Consider the following 19,517-nt stretch of genomic DNA (forward strand, 5'->3'; position numbering starts at 1 on the left):
ATCATCACAGACTAAAAATTTAGAAATGCCCTGGAGAAGCTTTTTTGGTTTACTCCTTGGCATTATGTGTTTCCCTTACTTTCAACAAGATTCCAACAAGCTTTCAAGATTCAAACCAAAACTTTATGACTTTCCCATGAGCATTCATGGAAACGCACACTTGAAAGTGCAAAGTTGAAAATTCATACAGGTAAAAATCTGTGAATTTCCCCAGGAAAACTTAAGACAAATGTTCACACTTTCAATTTGTTATTATACTCGAGGAAGACAATTTAGGTGAGGAAAACCGAAACAGATGCTCCTTGTGCATTTTGTGTTGGGTGACATTTGCCCAAGAAAAAGCTGATCATAGGATTCTGGGGGTACAGAAGACATGCAGCACCAACTCCACCCATTGCAGGGAGTGGGGCAACCAAACTGCAGTCAGAACTCGCCTCTGAGAAGACAAAGAGAGCAACATGATGTTGTTTCACTCATTAACTTTGTACTCTTATCGTGGATAATAAAAGTCTACACACCCCTGTTCAAATGCAAGGCTTCTGTGAAGTAAAGGAAAAACTGAGACCAAGGTGGATCACTGAAACCTTTTCCATATGGAACGTCAAAAAAAATAAAAAATAAAAATACAATAAATAAAAAACTAAACACAAATAAATACGACTTCTAAACTCTAAAACTGAACTGAAGAAAAAAAAGGAACAAACCCGATCAATATTTGTGAAATCCTCATTATATGAATTTTGCTCAACTCATCACAATAATACCACAGATATGAATAGGTAGGCGAGACACAAGCATTTTGAGCACTATCATATAACCCAGCTCATGTCGATGGTTATGGAAAATACTGCAGATTACCGGTCTAATTTGAGCTAATAATGATCTAGAAGTATTAAAATATAATACAAAATTCGCAAAAGGAAATCGTCAGATTTATACTGACACACCCTTATGTTGGGGATTGACCTGGTCGATTGTTTTCCTATATTTTGAGATAATTACTGACTTATTTGTTGAGTACCTTTTTCAAGAAGAAATTTTTCATGACGATGAAACTTGTAACTGATGAAAGCGGCAGAAAATTTGAAAATGAAAAGGCATTTGAACAGGGGTGTGTTGACTTTTTATGTCCTCTGAACATCATTAAGCCAGTGTGGATGAACGTCATGTTGCGATATACCCCGGACATTGTCGTCTCTTGTCCGTCAGGGGGACGTAAACCACTCCCATCAAGGCTCTTTTGAGGAAGGTGCCGTCACTCTGACGGTCGTACTGTTCCAGCACCTGACTGCCACCGTCGGGACCGACTGGCAGCACCAAGCGCCCGCCTGGCTTCAGCTGCTCCAAAAGCTTTACAGCAATAGGACAGAGATTCAAGAAGCTCAGTTGCATTATAGGGTATTTTTTTTTATATTCTTTGATAATGTGGAACCGCCGAGGTGAAACATAATACATCAGAATGTTTCTCCAATGGCTGGAAAAATAATTGGTTCCAGGGTAAATACGATACATTTACATGCTGCTAAAATGCATACATACGGCCTTAGGAACAGTAGCGGCAGCTGCACCGACATGAATGGCATCATAAGGGGCTCCCTCTGGGTACCCGAGCCTTCCGTCTCCCACTGCGGAGAAATACAGACGAAGATGGCTTCTTTCACACCTGCTCTAAAACCTATCCAGAATTAAGACTTCATTCAAAGCACGGCCCCTTTCTTTTGTCATGCAATTGAACTGGTGACCCTTCGCATGTTGCGGCTTGCGTTTGTGTGAGGCCTGCTTGGTCTCTCCAAGATGTCCACTCTCAAATCCTTGTGCTTGATCAACATAGACCACAGGATAATCGTTCAATAATATTTTAGAGCCTTTTTTTTACCTTTATTATGAATTGTGGAGGAGTGCTGGAATTTATCCCTGTTGGTACGCCACTTAAGATGTTAAAATTCAGTGTGACTGTACATTGTTACTCACCCACAAGTTTGATGCGTCCAGAGGTAATAAGTTCCGGGTCGTCAGCTTGGACGTTTCTGATTGAACTTTGAACCAGTTCATCGATGTGGTCAACTCCCACTATTCTCCCACTGCTTCCTGTCTGCACAGAGGAGAGAAGAAGCAAATGAGTGTCGCGTCCACGCTACGTAGGAACAATCTGACCTGATTTGGAATTTTAATTTACCATTCTTGCAAAGCAGGATGTGAGATAGCCACTTCCTGAGCCCACGTCCAGGGCTGATGCCCCTTCTGTGAGTTTGTCACTCAATAGCTCCAGAGCGTGGGCGTGCTGTTAGGATCAGAGGACATTAGCGGGCGGTGACTTCATTGAATTCGAAGCCTTTATTTAAATCTCAAAAGACCATTGAGGGAAAAACCTTCATTTTTTTGGTACAGAAGAAGAATAGCAAGAGCAAAGATTAAGTAAATCTGATGAACATAAATTATGGTAAGTATGTGATGATGCTGCGCTTTAAATATAAGACTTCATTCAATCACTTACCATGTGCGGTGCGCTGATGGTAGCTCTGAAACCTGTGACAGGAAATACACGGCCACTTTCATCAAACAGACGAGCATGGCAAACTGCATGTTAGAGCGTTTGCAAAGAAAAGGATCATCACAAAGACCTATGGATTGAGGAGAGTCTGCATATGGATAATCCCTGGAGTAGATCCCTCTGTCTGTGGCCAGCATGGCAGTGAACACTCTGTCGCTGTGGATCACGCCATGATCTGAATGAGCAAATAGATGACAGAATGTCATTATGGTCATTTGTGATTTCTGAGCTTGATTAGCTTTCCACAGGAGGAACAGCCAAATAGGCTGCATTTCAAATGATGATGGGAAAAATTGGTGATGGTGAAAAAAATTTTTTTTATACAGATTATTGGCTCTCTGGGGAGCCTGTCCAGTGTCCAACCATGTATTTTAAAATATATGTAATATACCAAAAGATCCTTTGTTATCTGCCCATTTCTAAAAATGGGTCTATAATTTAATTTACTTAATAACCCCAACACACCAAGTTTCTCCGCCCACAACATGATCAGCTAGCTAATTTTTGGCGTGGGGTCGATTAAACCTGATTAATTATTATTTCATGAATGCAACCTCAACGGAAAGCTGATTAGACTAGCAGGGCACATAGAACATAATGAAAAGAAAATAGTTGACTTGACTTCCACTTGCATTTCAATGCATTTTTGCTTCCTTGTGTTACTTTTACTTTTGTACTTTGAGTAGTTTTAAAAACACTACTTTTGTACTTTTAAGTACAACAAAACCTGAAGGGGAAACTACTTTAATAAAATATCTTTAAATCCCAATACTTCTACTTAAGTAATGGACGTGAATAACTTTGACAACTCAAGCCTAAAGGTAAGCAGTGCTGCATTGAGTTTTGCTGATTGCACAAATGACAACTTAGCATTAGCAGCGTTAGCTTCTGATGATCTGGATGAAGTTGTCGACGATGTATCCATGCGCCACATAGGCACGGTGTAGCAGAAGTACTATGCATTTTATTAGGTTTACTTGACTTAACTTTATTTATTCTTCTGATGAACATAATTTCTAAATTTATAATCGGTCATTATAGACATCATATTTACCCCTAAGCCTGGTTATAAGCTCCTGGTGGGTTTTGCCACTGGACATCCAAGCCATCGTCCGGGATAGCAGCACCCCCATTGGGATCGCCACAATTGCCAGACGCAAGGCAGCCCGCATCTCCTACAACAGATCTCTGTGAACTGACATCATGGACCTAAACAAAGGACGCGCAAGATAAGGGGAGGTGTATTTAAAAATAAATAAAAAGAAATTAAAAAATACGGACATGTACACGAGTACTGTCAGTCTCTGTCCCACGGCAAACGTCGACTTTGTCAGTCACCCGAGAAGTTTCTAAAATAAATAAAATTAAAACTAGGCTTAGTCTAATACGAGCTCACTAAATTGCAAAATAGCGTTTAATTTCGTTTGTTTACCTGAGCGGTCGCGGCGAACAAAACGGTCAGACTTCCAGGTTGACCGGTGATTAGCCAATCACCTGCCTCGCTTTTAACCGGAAACTACAGTAATCCAATCGCATCGCAATAACTTTGACTGATGGTCGCTTTGTCCAATCGTATGTTACAAAATACGGAAGTGTATCGCTCTTTTTTGTCGTTTACTGAAGCTAGTCGATCATGAAGATAGTAAACTGGCAAAGCATATAATTTTTGTTCTTGTTAACAAAAACGGATAAGTAGAGGACACGGGTGACCTAGTAAATCTTTTCAATAAGGTAAGATGTGTCTGTATAGTAGTTAAACGGAATTTGAAATAGTTCTCATATTCCCTCATCTATGTTAGCCGTTTAATGCTTATCTTGTTTAAACGTTACTCAATCGAGCTGATTATGACGTATGTTGACGTGACAACCTGCGACAGAATGATCGATGACTTCGAGAAACAGGAGGTTCGGAGCAGCGGGGATCTTTGGTCCCAAATTTGCGGTCCCAGCCTGCCGGAGGTGCAAGCCCAGACCTCCCCGGACAGCACCGACTTCCACGACTCTTTCCAGCCGGTGGGAGGGCACGGCAACGACTATTCTGACGGGACATCCACCAGCGCTTTTCCCAGTGGTCGATGGGAACCAATGGAGGATTCAGAGACCTACATTGCCAGTTTAGGTTTGGTTACTTCGCTTACCTACCCCTACTTAACTCTTAATGCATACATACAGACATACAGAAATCACATTTTTTTCAGAGAATCGCCTGAAGAAGCTCAAGGGTCAGTCCAGTGACGTCACCTCCAGGGACATGCTGCGCTCTTTGTCTCAAGCCAAGAAGGAATGCTGGGATAGATTTCTCCATGATGCTCAAGCCTCTGAGCTCTTCCAAAGCAACAACATGGAGGAAAGGTATTAAGGTGCAAGTAAAAATTTTCATTGGAATAATATGCAATTTCTAGTTGACAGTAGATGGCAGTAGAATTTCAAAATTTGATATGGACAGTAATTATATGGATATTGTTGGCCTCTGACAAAATTGAGCAGGACCACACCATTTGTGCCTGGAAAATGAACAATATATGTGTTTAAATAACATATACATTCACACACACAGTTAATGTATGCTCCTTGTCACAGTGCTGTTGAACACTTCAAGAGATGGCTGGTTCCAGAGAAAGTGGCCATCAGCGCGGAGGAACTGGAATATCTGCTCAGGCCGTCTCAGACCAAGGAACCTGCCCAAGTGGACCAGCAAGCGGGACACGGGGATGCAGAGGAAGAGCGTCACAACACTGAGGAAGAAGAGGCTCACAGTCCTGAGAAATGACACTAAAACAAAAAGCAAGTCAAATACGCCAAAAATGGCAATTGGCGGTCACCAGCTGCTTCATTTTGTTTGTTGGTCATTGTTGTTTTTGTCTGCGCCGTTTAATTTTATTTTTTTTTAACCACAAGTTATTTGTGATGCTATGTGTATCACAGAATGTTCTAGCTGTAGAAATGCTCATGAAGGACCACCTGCAGTATATAAATTTAAAATAAATGCTTATATAAAAGTGCATTCATGTGAAGGTGAATTGACAGATTGTGTTCATGTTTAGCCCATATTAATGATGTTTGACCCACGTTTTCATTAAAAAAAAAGATTTATGTCCTTATCAATAGTCTTGATTTGATACACAAATGCAGACTTTTTGGGTGTGTATGTGTGTATCTGCAAACCATGGAAGGGATCTCACTTGGTTATGAATGAATTAAAAAAAAATCAACTCAATACATAACATGATACCGGTTGACTGACCCATAACTTTAGCTCCACCAAACTTTAAACACAGTTAAACTTAAAAAAAAACTTAATTGAAACACATTGTAAATGTATTTGAACACACAAAAACAAAAGATACTGTATATAGAAAATCCAGTCCTCAACCCGTTAAAGTGTCTGCATGTGCTGATGAGTGCTTAAGACCCCTGGTGAGATCTGCGAGTCTAGACTGTTTCATTTTTAGCAAATGTACAAGAACAAAATGCAATATTTGAATTAAAAAGCCAAGGGCTTTGTGTTATAAACTTAATGTATAACATGAAAATCGAGAGTCACTGATAGTGTAGTGGTACACTCGCCTGAGTTGTGTGTGAGCAGCGTGGGTTCAGTTCCCACTCAGTGACGGTGTCTATGTCTGCCCTGTAACTGGCTGGTGACCAGTTCAGGATGTTGTGCGCCTTTCGCCTGTAGTCAGCTGGGATAGGCTCCAGCACCCTCCCGCACCCTGTACAGTGTACAGGATAAGCGGTGTGGAGAATGACATGACATGAGAATAGCTATTTTTTGTGTGTAAAAAGAACTAATCCTAAATTTATTATTACTGCTATTTAAAACATAAATACAAATTAAAAAAATTTCTTCAGGAAAAAAAATCATGTTAGGATTTTAATAACATTGCAAGACTATGTTCAGATCTGGGACAAAACACAAATTAAAATGAATGTTCTGGCACCCGCACAAAAACACATTAATTTTACCGTTTTTTTTGTTTGTTTGTTTTTTTAATGAAGAAACAATACAATTAACGGTCCTGCTTAAAGCAGTTTTGGTCTCTCCACTTCACCTGCAAACGAGCCCCTCCTCGTTTCTACTTCTGTGGGGTTTATTGGTAGTTGGCAATCAAGCTTTATGGTACAACACCGCCACCTATTGATAGTATGAATCAATTGCAAGTAAACGATTACGATTTGATGGTGGCTGGATGTAGGGAAGTTCGCTGCCATGATCTAGCGGTGGGGGGCGGAAGTGAAAATAATCCAAAATTGCTTGCATGTTACTCAAAAATAAATAAATAAATAAATAAAAAAGACCAAGCGACTCTCACGTCTCAAAGAACCCGTAAATCAAGTCATATGTATCTCAAGGCACTGCTGTATTTTCTAATACAATCACAAGTTGTACTAGTTAGAGTAAATGTCACGAGAGCAATTAGATGTTGTTACATTACAAGTAGAATCTGAATATTTGAAGGAAAAATCTCATGTTACAACCTGAAGTCTTTAACTTTAACCCAATCTGATGGGTCAAATATAATTAAGCCGCCTTGAGTAAAATTAACCCAATGGGTTTCAAAATCCACAGCTACCGAGCAAGGTTATGGGTTAGGGAAAAAAAAACTGCATTTTTTTTTTTTTTTTTTTTTTAGTGGATCATCCCACAATATTATTCAATATGCTGTGTATGCGACCCAAAAGCAATTGATGAGATAAATTGATCAGATTTGTTCTCCATAATCAAGTCAACTTCAATGAGTACGCCTCACGTTGTAAGAATGTCTGCAGATTTTCATGATATTCGTTTGCTTTTGTTATAAATGTGTTGAATTGTAAAGAGACATTATGGACACCTTGTGTAATATCGGGTGTCAATCATTATTCCAATTCTATTCCCCTAACAAAATGCATGAGCAATGTTCTCTCAATAAATTAGCTGAGTTTCAATCATTCACGTTCCTCTTGCTAAAGGTTAAAAGGAGCATTGGTGACTAAATGCTTTGAGCGTTTTCGGCGCCAGCTGTGACATTTGATGAGTGTTGAACTTCATGCGTAAGCTGCGCTGCGCTCAAATGTCAAGTGAAACATCACTTACGACCATGTTCACAAGCGATGCCCGCGAAGAAGGCTGAAGGAAAATGACAGCCCCAGTACAGAACTTGAAATAAGATGATGAACAGTCAAACAAGCAGTGATGTTGGAGAACTCGCATTCAGTCGGTCAGGGGTGGCAGGTCGCACACTTCTAAAAACAAATAAGTAAAAAACCTCAGAGGAACCCGTTATAAATGGCACCAAGTCATTCAACCCACAATGATGTCAATGACAGCCCAAAGAAAGAGTAAGTCTGACGTGAATCCATGTAGCTTTAAAAAACACTTTCAGGGTTTGAACCCCACAAGTGCAGAAGTATATGAAATACACCCAAGTTCATAATGCTATCCTTCCATTCTGGTATGAATCCGCAAGAAATCTAAATTGTTAAAGTCATTCCCTTACCAAAACTCATAATCCAAAATCTTTGATAACGACCATCCAAAATCTATTTTACTCTGTTTAAGTATGGAAGAAAAACTGGTCATTGTAAGACTCCCACTTCACCAAGTTACAAATAACATTCTGTACGCTCACCAAAATAGTTCTCGCAAGAAACATTCCACTGAACCTGCTTTGATGGTCAACGACGAAACCAAGAAAATTGACCCTGGGGATTTCGGGATCTTAGCAAAGCATTTGATACAATCAATCATAACATTTTCATTCAAAGTTTAGCAGCAATGGAATTCAAGAAGTTGCCCTCAAGTGGTTAACTAGTTATCTTGACAACAGAGGGCAATTGTTTCAATGGTGGTTCATCAAATAAACCTAGAAGTCCTTTTGGCGTCCCGCTGGGATCAATCGTGGGCCCTGTATCGTTTTTAACTTTCATTAATGACTCCTTTACGATATGCTGATGCTAGCATCCACAATATGCAAGATCTCCCTGTCACCTTTCAAAGTTTGTTTGCCTTTTCATCTGACTTGCAGAACCCAACGAGGCATGGAAGTAATTTTCATTTACCCTTTTGTCGGACATCTTGCCATCAGTTTAATATTAGATTTAGAGGCGCTAAACTCTGGAATGATTAGCATATATCTTTGAGATCTACATCCTCCGAGACAGCCTTTAAAAAGTCACTGAAACTGCAGTTAATCTTATCTTCAGTTTATTTATTTTCCGTTTCATTGACTTTGTAATGAAATCTCAGTTCTGCATTTATGTACCTGCTATACCGTCCATTTTGTTTACAGTTATTTCTATTTCGTCACTCGGACTGCTCATTCAGAAATGTTTCATTTGATACATTTTTCTGAAATGGGAGTTGACTTGTACAAGCTCTTCCAGCTTTATTCCCTCATTGCAATGTGCGTCTAAATTGTGTTAAACAAACGAGAAAACAAACAAACAAATGTTTTTAGTTTTCACCTTATTCGTTCTGAAGCTAAAATTGAATGACCAGGGCTTCCAGTGAGTATAAAAGTCTGCACACCCCTGTTCAAATGCCATCTTTTTTTGTTAGTAAAAAATAAGACCAAGAGAAATTTAATGCGTCGCTGTAAGGTTCAGAAATGCAAGCAGTTTACCTCCAGATGGTGTTTAAGACTTCATGGCCTGAATGAATGGCATCACAGCGCTCATTTCTTTTAACAGTCTCAGTTTTGATGAACACTTAGGACTACTATGCAACTGTAGTCTAATATAGGTTGTGATCAGGGACTTGGACAGCTGAGTACTTTTTTTTCTGTAGTACTTAAAATGATAAATTCGAGAACCACAAAGTGACGAAGTGCTGCTTCCACGAGAATAACCCCCCCCCCCCAAAAAAAAAACCCCACACAAATTATGCATTTACGTCAACTTTAGGTCTCAAGTAGTTGTTGTTTGTGACACCCAAGCTCTGTCCCGGGTTTTCAAGGTTAATGACAGCTGTACTCTGTATTAGTCCCACTGTCAGCAGTGGTTTATTTGCATGGGACAGGACCACCATCCCCTCAAAAAAGAACAATTTCAACTGCCCTCAGAAATAATTATTTTAAGTCCATGTCGTAGTTATTGATGTCAATGTTTACATTTTTTCTTCCTATGGGTCACTGAGTGATTCCCTTGTGGATGTTTTTTTTCTTTTTTTTTTTTAGGTTCCCTGAAGACTCTCAATTGGCCATTCATGTGAATGGTTGTCTGTTCCAAAATTGCTGGCAACCTGAATTTGGTATATTTCACATTTTTTCCACAAAGTGTGGCTACTCCACACTTCTGTTTTTTTTCCCAAATTATTGACCAATCTAAAGTGTTGAAATGGTTTGTTCTTTTTGACAATGCAATGCTAATGGTTGAACAAACAATTTTTTAGGGCTCCTGAAAAGTGACGATTTAGGATAGAGAGCCCTCTTGTGGACAACAACTAATACAACAACGCTCAACTTGACTGGGTGAAAGTAATCCATAGAAAAGTCATCCATTCGTACATGCATACACATTCTTTTTACCCACATAAAAATCTTACACACACACACACACAGGCACTTTGAACTCATATATTATTTATTACAATTAAATATTTGTCTTATATTACAGAGGTCCATTTCAATCAATACAAATAAACTGTGCTGCGATTAATATTTCCAAGATACTTCCAAAATGCCATGCAAGAGAACACAAACATGAACAGCTCACACCAGAAACAACGCCGCTATTTGATTTTGAACGTTCTTCTACACCCAGAGGAATGATATTCATAAATTGATATTTCCATACGTCCCCTTCTGTCTCTCTTTTTTTTTGGTGCAATTCAACATGAGACCAGTGTCGTCTGACTTAAATGACAGAAAAGGCATTTGGAAGCTACATAAAAAATAAACAGTAACTGCTCACATTTCTCTTCTTGGAAAAACACTCGGAATATATATTTATATATCTATATATATAGATTTTTTTAATTAAATATGGGTTTACAGGAACAGGCACAGAGGACCAATTAAGACATCTAGTATCACACATTGATTCTTCAGGAGAGCTGAGCAACTTCTAAGGCCATACTGCATGTATACTGCACTCTACTGTACTGTAAGAACACCGAGTGGGATTTTTATCAATTGATTGGCGCTTTAGCAAAGCAGTCGTACTTCATCCATCCATTGCTTATCGTTCATATCAGATCACACCAATCAAATATTCTCATCGGAATTTAGTAGAAAATAAAAAAATAAAGAAAAAAATTAAGAGCTGCATGTTAAAATGTTGCTTTCTGGTTTAAGAAAACATCACATGGGATAACATTTGTATTGGAAATTAAAATTTTGAGAAAAAAAAACAACTCTTGCTTATTTTAATTAAAAAAAAAAAAAAAATATATATATATATATATATATATATATACATGCCTTTTTTTAAAACAAGAACAGGGCCGGGGAAAATAATAGAAAATCACAAAATCTGTCAATAAACAGTATGCTAGGCAACTATATATGTTTTAATTTGTGCTCACTGGTATGTAGCAAGATTAAAAAGCAATTTTTTTTTTTCTACTTGTGTGTGTCCACCCGGGGAAGATGACAAAACTTTGAAATTTGCATTGGCTAGGAGTTTTTTGTGATTTTCAAGCATTTGTGTACCAAAAAGTGCCCCAAGGCAAGAAACAGTTCAATAGTTTAGTGGGCTTATAACTGATGAGATTCATCATTTCTGGTGTGATATTTTGGCCACAGTCCTTGTGTAAAATATGTTGAATTTAGCGTGCAGTCTGTTCATGGACACATTTTGGGTCTCTTATTCCAAATGTCAAACCCTTCTTGATATGATCCAACGGGTTAGCCTCATCACCTTTCCGAATAAATGTCTGGCAACGTTCCATAAGGCAGCAAGCTGAAGGGCAAGGCCTTATGTTCAAATCGGAGAGGAGGTGAAAGCTTTTTTCTCTGAAAGGAGTAAGAAGGGGGGAACTACTTTGGAAGATGGACTGCAAACTGCCTTCCGTATTTCACCACAAGAATGAACTGAAATGGCTCTGATCAGGCAAACAAGTACTGCTAAGTACAAGTGTGTACAATATACACACTACTCACAAATGTCGGTGATATTCTGGTTTCGAACCAAAAATGTGCTCTAACCTTTACAGCTGAAATCATTCCCCCATTTCATCATTTTTTAATCTTTGGAATGCATTTATCCGACTGCTCAATGTTTCAGTCCCTTTTTGCACAAAAGCAGCAAAATTCACTACAGGGTTTTGATACAGGAATGGGCCACTAATTACAAAGTATGTCAACCTCTATGCTTTTCTGTGACTCTTCCAGTCTCAGCTGCAACCTGTTGATGCCACTGTGACACATTCAGCCAGGAGCATCAAACCTTAAAAATAAATGGTGGAGTGAAACATGTAGCCATAGTACAACACTACTAACCCTAACCCTTGCATATATTCTTTATCCTCTGTGAAAAATGACTCATTTTACTGTGGCATACTAAGGGTGATCTGACCGGCCCCAAGAGTTTGTGTGTTTGTGTTATACTACCCGCGGGTGGCCAAGCCACACACTTACCAAAAGGATTAACACAATGTTCATTGAATTGAAGCAAAAATATGGCAAAAAATGCTTAATTCTTCACCTATTTGATTATTACTGTGGATATCGTAGAAATGCTACTTTTATTGATCAATATTTTTTTTTTGAGGGGGGGGCAGGAATTGACAAAAGCCATTTCATTAACTTCAATGGCAAAGATGATACATGATGTGTGTTTTGAGTTACAAGTGTGTTCATGGATCAAATTGATTTTGGCTGCCAGGATGGCCGAGTGGTCTAAGGCGCCGCGTTCAGGACCCAGTCTCCCCAGGAGGCCTGGGTTCGAATCTCGAATTTCCCCATTGTGGGACTAATAAAGGCAATATTATTATTATTATCTCAAGGCAGGTTTGAAGCCTCTCATTGGCAAGGGATTGTTGAACTACCAATTCTAACTGAAGCGAGGCATTTATTTGACCATTCTTGGATAGCGCCAGCATCCAGTTGCTACAGAGAAACTTGAAGAGTCACACGAAGCTCCCTAACGCCCCCCTCAAGAAAAAAAAAAATCAAAAGGTCATTTCATGGCTTAAGCACCTGTTGTGAATTTTGTCATTCAGCTCCATGCTAGAGAACAAGTGGTGCAAAATGTTCTGAAACACTGAACAGTTGGACATTTGCGTTCAAAAGATAAGACAAGCTCAAATTGAGGTCACCTGTAAAGGTCGTTTTAGGTACTGGCTGACATTTCACCCCAAAGCCGAATGTACCAAACTTGTTGCGGGTAGTGTACATATGGCAAATGTGTATTGGACAGTGCAGCTAACAGGAGAGCTAACTTGAGATTTATTCTCATCTAAAAAGTGGTATTTTAAAATGACCTCTAGAAAATAAATTAGACTTGTACTCTCTCTCTAATAAATAAATAGGTTATCTTCTCTCAAACGTAGAGGAACACATCATCTATCACGTCAGCTAAACGCGAGCGAGCGTCTACCGAATACGTTGACTCAGCGTGTGGAGAATAAGAAAATTCTGTACTAAGTATCTAACTGACGCCGCCTGAAGTCGGACGTCCACGTAGATAAGACGCAAATAAGCAGTCCGCATTTTCACAAGCTACACTTGCTTTTCCCAGACTGCAACTAAAATTAATCAAATTCATTTTTGGAGTGCACATATGCTTCACATAGTGGAAAATCTCCTCTGAGGTCACTTTAATATGTGACATGAAACATTATTTTCCTCACAAACACTTTTTGCAACTACCTGCACATGAAAATACTGAGTCAAGATCATAATCAATGGCTGCTTTGAAGCGACTTTGTCAAGTGGTTGTTGAGCCTGGTTGAATTTTTTAAAATGTTACTGTATTGTTGTGCCGCGACAACTCTGTAGCAATAAACTATGATGTGATTCTTCAGATCCTGTAAATGCTACATAGTTGAGCGACCAATGGAGAGATTTATTAATTTTATTTAATTAAAAATATTTGTTTATCAGTTCAGTATCTCCAAAAGCTAATAAGTCCACCATTGTTTTGTCATTTCAAGTTGAATTTCATTTTTTGATGCAAAGCCAAGTTAACAAGTCAACATGTTATTGTTATAACCCTTTAGGTTTATGTTCTAACGATTTTGACTTTTTAAATAAAAGAATGTACAAACATTTAGTGATTTATCATCATTAGGTTATAGTCTCAGTCCAGAATCTCTATTAGCCACCAGATGTGTCCACAAACCACAAAGGTCCAAACCTATTCACCATTATATTTTTTGTGTGGCTTGTTTTGGTCCCAAAATATTTATATTACCATATTTTTATAGTGGGATGATCACCAGTTTGTCATTTTAAGTTTCAGTTTGAGATGCTGAACTCCAGTTATCAGATCACGGTATTAGCATTAAAACAACCTCGCCTGTGCGCTTTCTGATGATTTGAGCAGTTTAAAGCACAACTTATCATTTCATTATAATTTACATCTTATTTAAAACACTTTTTTCTCTTAGACAAGATGTGCCCACTGAACAAGAAGTGTAAATCTGTTTATTAATGCATTTCTAGGAAGTTCTGTATTTAAATGTGAGATTCTAAGCTACGTTAGCATGTTTACCACAAAGACTACAAAACATTTTTTGTTTTGTATATTTTTCACCGGTGCTAAGCTAAGTTAGCATTTGATTAATGTTCTACGCCAACCCTGTGAGAAGTTGGAATCGTTAATGAACTGTGATGAATGTGCCATCGACTTATTATTAATGAGAGATGTCATTATTAGGTTTAGCTACGTCATTAATACTTAGACTTTTTCCGAGTATCTCCATTGGTTGTCAGATGTGTCTGGAAAAAAAAACCAAATGAAATCTCTTTCATAATTGTTGTTATTTTACTTGAGAAGCAAATATGATTCGGTTTGGTTTCAGATGCTATGCTAAGTTAGCAAATTGTCCATAAAAACCCTGCAAGTCCGCTTTCAGAAAATTTTGTTTGAACCAGATTTTTTTCCTTGCTCCTGATTTTTTTTTAGTTAGCATTTGGTATCTGTGCTATGACAACCCTGAAAGCCCACTTTTAGACAATTTGGAATTGATAATAGCCCACTAACACCGCACAGGTTAAAAACTTATTTATATGACTTGTTGCATCCATTGTTCAAGTTTTAGATTTAGTTACATCATTCATCCTCTCTCTGAGTTTCTCCATTGGCTGGCAGATATGTCCACCAGACACAAAGTAGCAAATGTCATGTTGTGTTTTAAGGAAAATAGCTAAAGATTTTTTTTAGATTTGCATTTTTTTTTCTTTCTATTTTTCAAAATATATAATAAGTGACACCGCATAGCTCAGGTGAACAGCCAATGAAGATCATTATCATTCGTACATTTTCGAAATATGTAACTTCTTATCATCGAGGATCAGAGATTGATATTTGAGTCGAAGCGATCCTCTCTCTCTTTCTCTCTCCATCATCTCTCTGATCTTTGTATGATTGCATGACGTTAAGTCCTACATTCACAGTAAGGAATCTCTATTAAAGAGCAACGACGGAAGTAAAGGCCTCTTATGTTGCGTCTGTGTGCAAGTGATAGGCAGGTACTTCCATGAGTCACGTATAAGCTCCTTCAAATCCATCAAATGGCACATTTCTAAGACCTGCAGGAGAATGTTCCACACAAAGCGCACTCAAAATAGGAAGCCGTGTATGATTAAAACCATTTCGACAGCCATTATCGCTTCGATGCAACGTGTCAGACCTTAACGTCGACTTCACAAGTGTGTGTCGTGTCAGTGTGAAATTTCAAAGAGAAACTAATCTCACGTTCCTTCATCCTCAAACGTCCAGGCCCTCCTTTTCGCAGGCAAGCGGGCTCGGAGCTCATTTAAGTAGAGGCGGATGAAACCACCTTATAGCACGTCCCTGTGTCGTTCTGTCGCTCGTCCGGCGCTACTGCAAGTTCTTGAGGAGGCGTCCGTAGCGGAAGTCGTAAACGTGGCGACAGAAAAACACGAGCTCGGGGTCCACATCATCCGGCACGAGGCGGTGGCTGGGAGCTGCGTGGCCGATGACAGGGGGGACCAGGAGGGAGGCGGCACTGTCGGGTACGCCCTCCCCTCGCCGTTTTACCAAGGCACAAAATCTGAAAATGGGAAGCAAGGAGGCAAGTTTACCTCTCCACAAAAGACGATTTGATACAGTTCTCAATACAAGGGGTGCAAAATGATTCAAAGGTAGTTCGATTTTAAAGTGGAACGATTCGACGATTTTCATTTAACATATATTTGAAGAAAGTTGGCAGTCGTGCACAGTAAATGTGCCATTCCTTTCCAAATTATACAAGTCCAATAAAAGATGATTCGATACGATCTCCATATATTTCATAGTGGAGCGATTTTACTCAGTTCAATTTGATGGACTCATATATTGTCAATAAAAACGATTTTCTGATTCAAATCACTTTTTTTTTCACCCCCTAGAAACAAATGCCCATTAAATGTCTCACGTGACTGTATGGACAAATTTACATGAACCGTGCTTTATATAAATTATTTTTGTGACAAGGAATATTTACAATTGCGTTTTACTTACTTTTACTTATCACTGCATGTCATATTGTCAGTTTTCTTCTGCTATTTCTGGTATGTGTATGATGGACAAGGGATGGAAATTAGCTCTCAGATTTAGACACTGGTGCAAAGCATATTTTCTTCCAGATGGAGACAGACAGCTTTGGGCAGGGCGTGCCACACAGACAGGAATGATTGGAGTGGAAGGTGATCTCCAAGTGCCCACTTCACAGTGGGGATATGTGATCACCCAGACCAACTTTCCAGCATCCACAAGTGGAGATCTTCTTGGAATTCCTTACAAATATACTTTGCATGCTTTAATCTTTTGCCAGCAAGTCCGTTTCCGCTTCCGCTATGTCAAAGACTAAATGCTTGACTCATGCGCCGAATTTAAAGGGAATGAGAGGAAACGCTTCTGTGTTCACTCCGACAATGGCGCAAAGGCCCCTTCTAACTGCGCCCGTCTATGAAAATACGAAAAGAATGAAAACTCCACCCTTGCACTGTGATTTGCACTAGACTAGTGTCCCACGTTTTTATGTGACTGGACATGTTTAAATGATGTCTGTGGATGGACAGACAGACAACATTGCTGGGTGTGTTTTCTAAACAGCGAAACAGGAGAATATCAAATTGATACGTTTCTTACCGACAATACTGTGCCAGTGTCAGGACATAGCATTTGTCTTCAATACAGGCCACGCTGTTCACATCTTGGTGACGGGACGCAAAGATCTCATTCTGCATAAAAATGAAAATGAGTATCAGTGAGGTTATAGCCTGAACGTTTTAAAGAGCTACAGTGTGTGGGCTGTGCAGACATTCATTTATTAGGATGATTTTATTGGGGAAACGAGCAGATTGTGCTTGTCACCTGACAATGAACACTAAGGTTGCATCCTCCTTGCGTGTGTTCTGGGCGGTAGTACCAAAACAAACTCATCATGAGCTCTCCTGGGAAAGAAACAGAACGAAAACATGCATCGAATACACGACTCACAAAATATTTGGGAACCTTAGTTCCTACAGGTGGACTTTATTTGACCTTTTCCATACCTTTTCACAATTTGCTGTTTTCTAACAGGGAGCTGAATTCGAATTGGTATTAAAACTGGCCTCTTTATCACACTGCTCACATTTTGACATGTGACCAAGACGACACCTGCCAATTGATCAAAATTACAAGCCTTCAAACAGGATGTTTTCAGATCGAAGTGGCCACAGATCTTAGAGTGCCTCAAAGAGTAACAGCAGGTTGCCGCAGAGATCGAGACAGACTGAAAGAAAGGCACGGATCAAACACCTGTTGTGAATTTTGTTGTTAAGCGTCCCCGTTAGAGAACAACAAGCTGTGCAAAAAGTGCCGAACAGTTGGACAGTTGCATTCAAAACCTTACAAAAGGTCGAATTTATTTCCTCTGTACTGGTTAGATAAAAGCTATTGACAAGCAACTGAAATTGAATATATATTTGTCATTTCATTTGATCATCATGTTAAGTAAAAATGCCCATCATGCGTCTGCTACCTGTCTCAGGCTCCTCCCACAGTGCTGAGATCTTTGCCACATAAGGCAGAGACTTTTTCCTCGGACCAGACTTCAGCAGAACTGTGTCCCTGACACGGATCAACTCTCCGTCCCGTTCGACTCCCTGGAAACACTTCCTCGGCACCACAGCTTCCTCTCCCTGGGGTAACGCAGAAAGCAGGAAGCATTGAGTCGACTTGTCGAGTCAACCACTGAGAGGTTGTGAGGAGCTTGAAATAGCTTCACGACCCACCGCATCATTTGCATATCTGTCATTGTTTGGTACGACCACACTGATACTATCCTTCATTGCTTAACAACTTTCTACTTCCTGTTTGTGTTTCAAATATTCATCTTGTTGGTGGCTCAAATTACCGGGAAAAAATTCCTTGTCTGTTTTTAATCATACTTGAATTGGCCAATAAAGATGATTCTGAAAACCTTTGGAGGAACATTAATTAAGGAGCCATGACCTACGGCTTACGCCAAGTTATTTCGACACTGGGGAGCACATTCTGCTCCAGAATGCAAAGATAAATCTTAAGATTTCATTCTACCCGGCGCAGAGTGAAGACAACCTGTGCCGGATTTTGCAAAGTAACCCCAGAACATAACAGAGCCTCCTACATTTTTCCCAGAAGATAATGTTATTTTCTTTTTCTTTGTAAACCGGAGCTGATATGCTGATGTTAAAGACTCAAGTCTTGTCTCAGCCCAAAAGATACTTTCCCAGAGTCCCTATGGCTTGTCAAGATACATTTTGTACGGGATCAAAGTCTGCAAAGACTCGATTCTCAGATGATTCTCACAGATTATTCTGAGTTGTGGAGTGTGCTCATGGTCAATTTGCCTCAACAATCTCCTCTGAAAACGGCCCATTGTATGAAGTAAATGTTAAAACTGCTTATGCTGAGAGCAAGTCCTTATATATGTGACCAACTCCGAGTTGGGTCGTGCCAGGGAGTCTTTGTGATGTGAAAAGAAACGATAGCTTGTTATCATATTATTATAAAAGGTATTATTGCAAAGAGCAGTTTTGACTTGAGTTTTCCTTTAAAAGCAGGGAATTCTTTAGTTATCTATACTAAAATGTGACTTAAAATATTACTTATACCTACAACAAGTAAAAGCAGATCAATTTAATGTAAATAAATTGTATTTTCATTATTTATTGAAGTGAAAATGAATATAAAATCCAAACAAATGAAAGCTGAACATGGATCAAGACCTAAAGTGACCGATGAGGCATGTTGGCACTGTCACAAAGTAGCAGAGTGTTTTCTGTGTACGTACCAGAGAGAAAACTTCTTTTTCAAAGGGGAGGCCGACAGGACGCCAGCCGTTGGTGCTTTTTTGGCGTCCGTTCTTGGGCTGCTTGGCAAGCGCCTGGCCTCTGACGCCGGGAGAGCCCAGCTTCTGCTTTTTTTCCTTTTTGAGCGGGAACACAAGTGAGCTGATGCTGCCCGTGCTGCGGGCGCCAGACCGGGACCCGCTGGGAGGCTTGGCGCTCTGCGGACACTCCTTGGCTACCTGCAGCGGAGGCTGCGGTTGGCTGGGGTCGGACAGAGGCGTCTGAATGGGGGGCACTGATTGGCCGGCTGGAGGCACTGCGGGAATAGGGCAGCCAGTGAGGATTCTCGGGCTGGGACAGATGGGGATGGAGGACGGGCTGTGGTGGTCATTTAGGGTTGATGAGTAGTCGTCTAAGGGAAGAACAGAGAAGGCAGCGAGACGGTGAAAAAGACTTTCGGTATAATTGCACAATCCAATTAGATTCAACACAAAAAGCCAAATGAAAAAAAGGATGGATTGCAAAATCAAAGTGATATTATTTTTTTACATTTTAAT

At 39.6% G+C, this 19,517-nt stretch overlaps 3 protein-coding genes across 5 annotated transcripts in view; 1 reads left to right on the forward strand and 2 right to left on the reverse strand.

Annotated features, from left to right (window-relative positions):
- Nucleotides 1-101: 101 nt before the first annotated feature.
- On the reverse strand, nt 102-4,127 carry pcmtl (l-isoaspartyl protein carboxyl methyltransferase, like). Its single transcript, XM_088315764.1, has 10 exons — nt 3,984-4,127; nt 3,833-3,900; nt 3,606-3,760; nt 2,622-2,726; nt 2,495-2,526; nt 2,177-2,281; nt 1,972-2,092; nt 1,540-1,625; nt 1,181-1,350; nt 102-436 (listed from the first exon to the last, which is right to left on the reverse strand). Exons 3-10 carry the CDS (start codon nt 3,721-3,723, stop codon nt 424-426), a joined length of 750 nt encoding a protein of 249 aa, XP_088171890.1. The 5' UTR covers nt 3,724-3,760; nt 3,833-3,900; nt 3,984-4,127; the 3' UTR covers nt 102-423.
- Nucleotides 4,119-5,644, forward strand: ccdc32 (coiled-coil domain containing 32). Its single transcript, XM_088315777.1, has 4 exons — nt 4,119-4,282; nt 4,429-4,670; nt 4,750-4,903; nt 5,132-5,644. The coding sequence occupies exons 2-4, from the start codon at nt 4,430-4,432 to the stop codon at nt 5,319-5,321; spliced, it is 585 nt and encodes a 194-aa protein (XP_088171903.1). The 5' UTR covers nt 4,119-4,282; nt 4,429; the 3' UTR covers nt 5,322-5,644.
- Nucleotides 5,645-10,096: 4,452 nt separating this feature from the next.
- The window catches only part of bahd1 (bromo adjacent homology domain containing 1), a 40,406-nt gene continuing 30,985 nt past the window's right edge, over nt 10,097-19,517 (reverse strand). For all 3 annotated transcript variants that reach the window (XM_088315790.1, XM_088315806.1, XM_088315798.1), the window contains exons 3-7: nt 18,963-19,372; nt 17,670-17,829; nt 17,018-17,097; nt 16,793-16,884; nt 10,097-15,713 (exon numbers count right to left, since the gene is read on the reverse strand). In XM_088315790.1, coding sequence (XP_088171916.1) covers nt 15,521-15,713; nt 16,793-16,884; nt 17,018-17,097; nt 17,670-17,829; nt 18,963-19,372 — 935 coding nt within the window. In that variant the 3' untranslated portion in view covers nt 10,097-15,520. The remainder of the gene's footprint in view (nt 15,714-16,792; nt 16,885-17,017; nt 17,098-17,669; nt 17,830-18,962; nt 19,373-19,517) is intronic.

This window comes from Idiotropiscis lumnitzeri, chromosome 1 (assembly GCF_059441095.1).
Source record: "Idiotropiscis lumnitzeri isolate Australia: NSW breed Sydney's pygmy pipehorse chromosome 1, RoL_Ilum_1.0, whole genome shotgun sequence".
NCBI classification, from domain to species: Eukaryota; Metazoa; Chordata; class Actinopteri; order Syngnathiformes; family Syngnathidae; genus Idiotropiscis; species Idiotropiscis lumnitzeri.

What these genes read in the sequence shown, in the direction of transcription:
- ccdc32 (XM_088315777.1), top strand. Translation starts at nt 4,430, where the DNA reads ATGATCGATGACTTCGAGAAACAGGAGGTTCGGAGCAGCGGGGATCTT. An exon ending in GACCTACATTGCCAGTTTAG is followed by an intron (nt 4,671 to 4,749) that starts GTTTGGTTACTT and finishes CATTTTTTTCAG; the next exon opens with AGAATCGCCTGAAGAAGCTC. An exon ending in AGCAACAACATGGAGGAAAG is followed by an intron (nt 4,904 to 5,131) that starts GTATTAAGGTGC and finishes TCCTTGTCACAG; the next exon opens with TGCTGTTGAACACTTCAAGA.
- pcmtl (XM_088315764.1), bottom strand. Translation starts at nt 3,723, where the DNA reads ATGCGGGCTGCCTTGCGTCTGGCAATTGTGGCGATCCCAATGGGGGTG. An exon ending in GCTTATAACCAGGCTTAGGG is followed by an intron (nt 2,727 to 3,605) that starts GTAAATATGATG and finishes TTGCTCATTCAG; the next exon opens with ATCATGGCGTGATCCACAGC. An exon ending in CCATCAGCGCACCGCACATG is followed by an intron (nt 2,282 to 2,494) that starts GTAAGTGATTGA and finishes TGATCCTAACAG; the next exon opens with CACGCCCACGCTCTGGAGCT.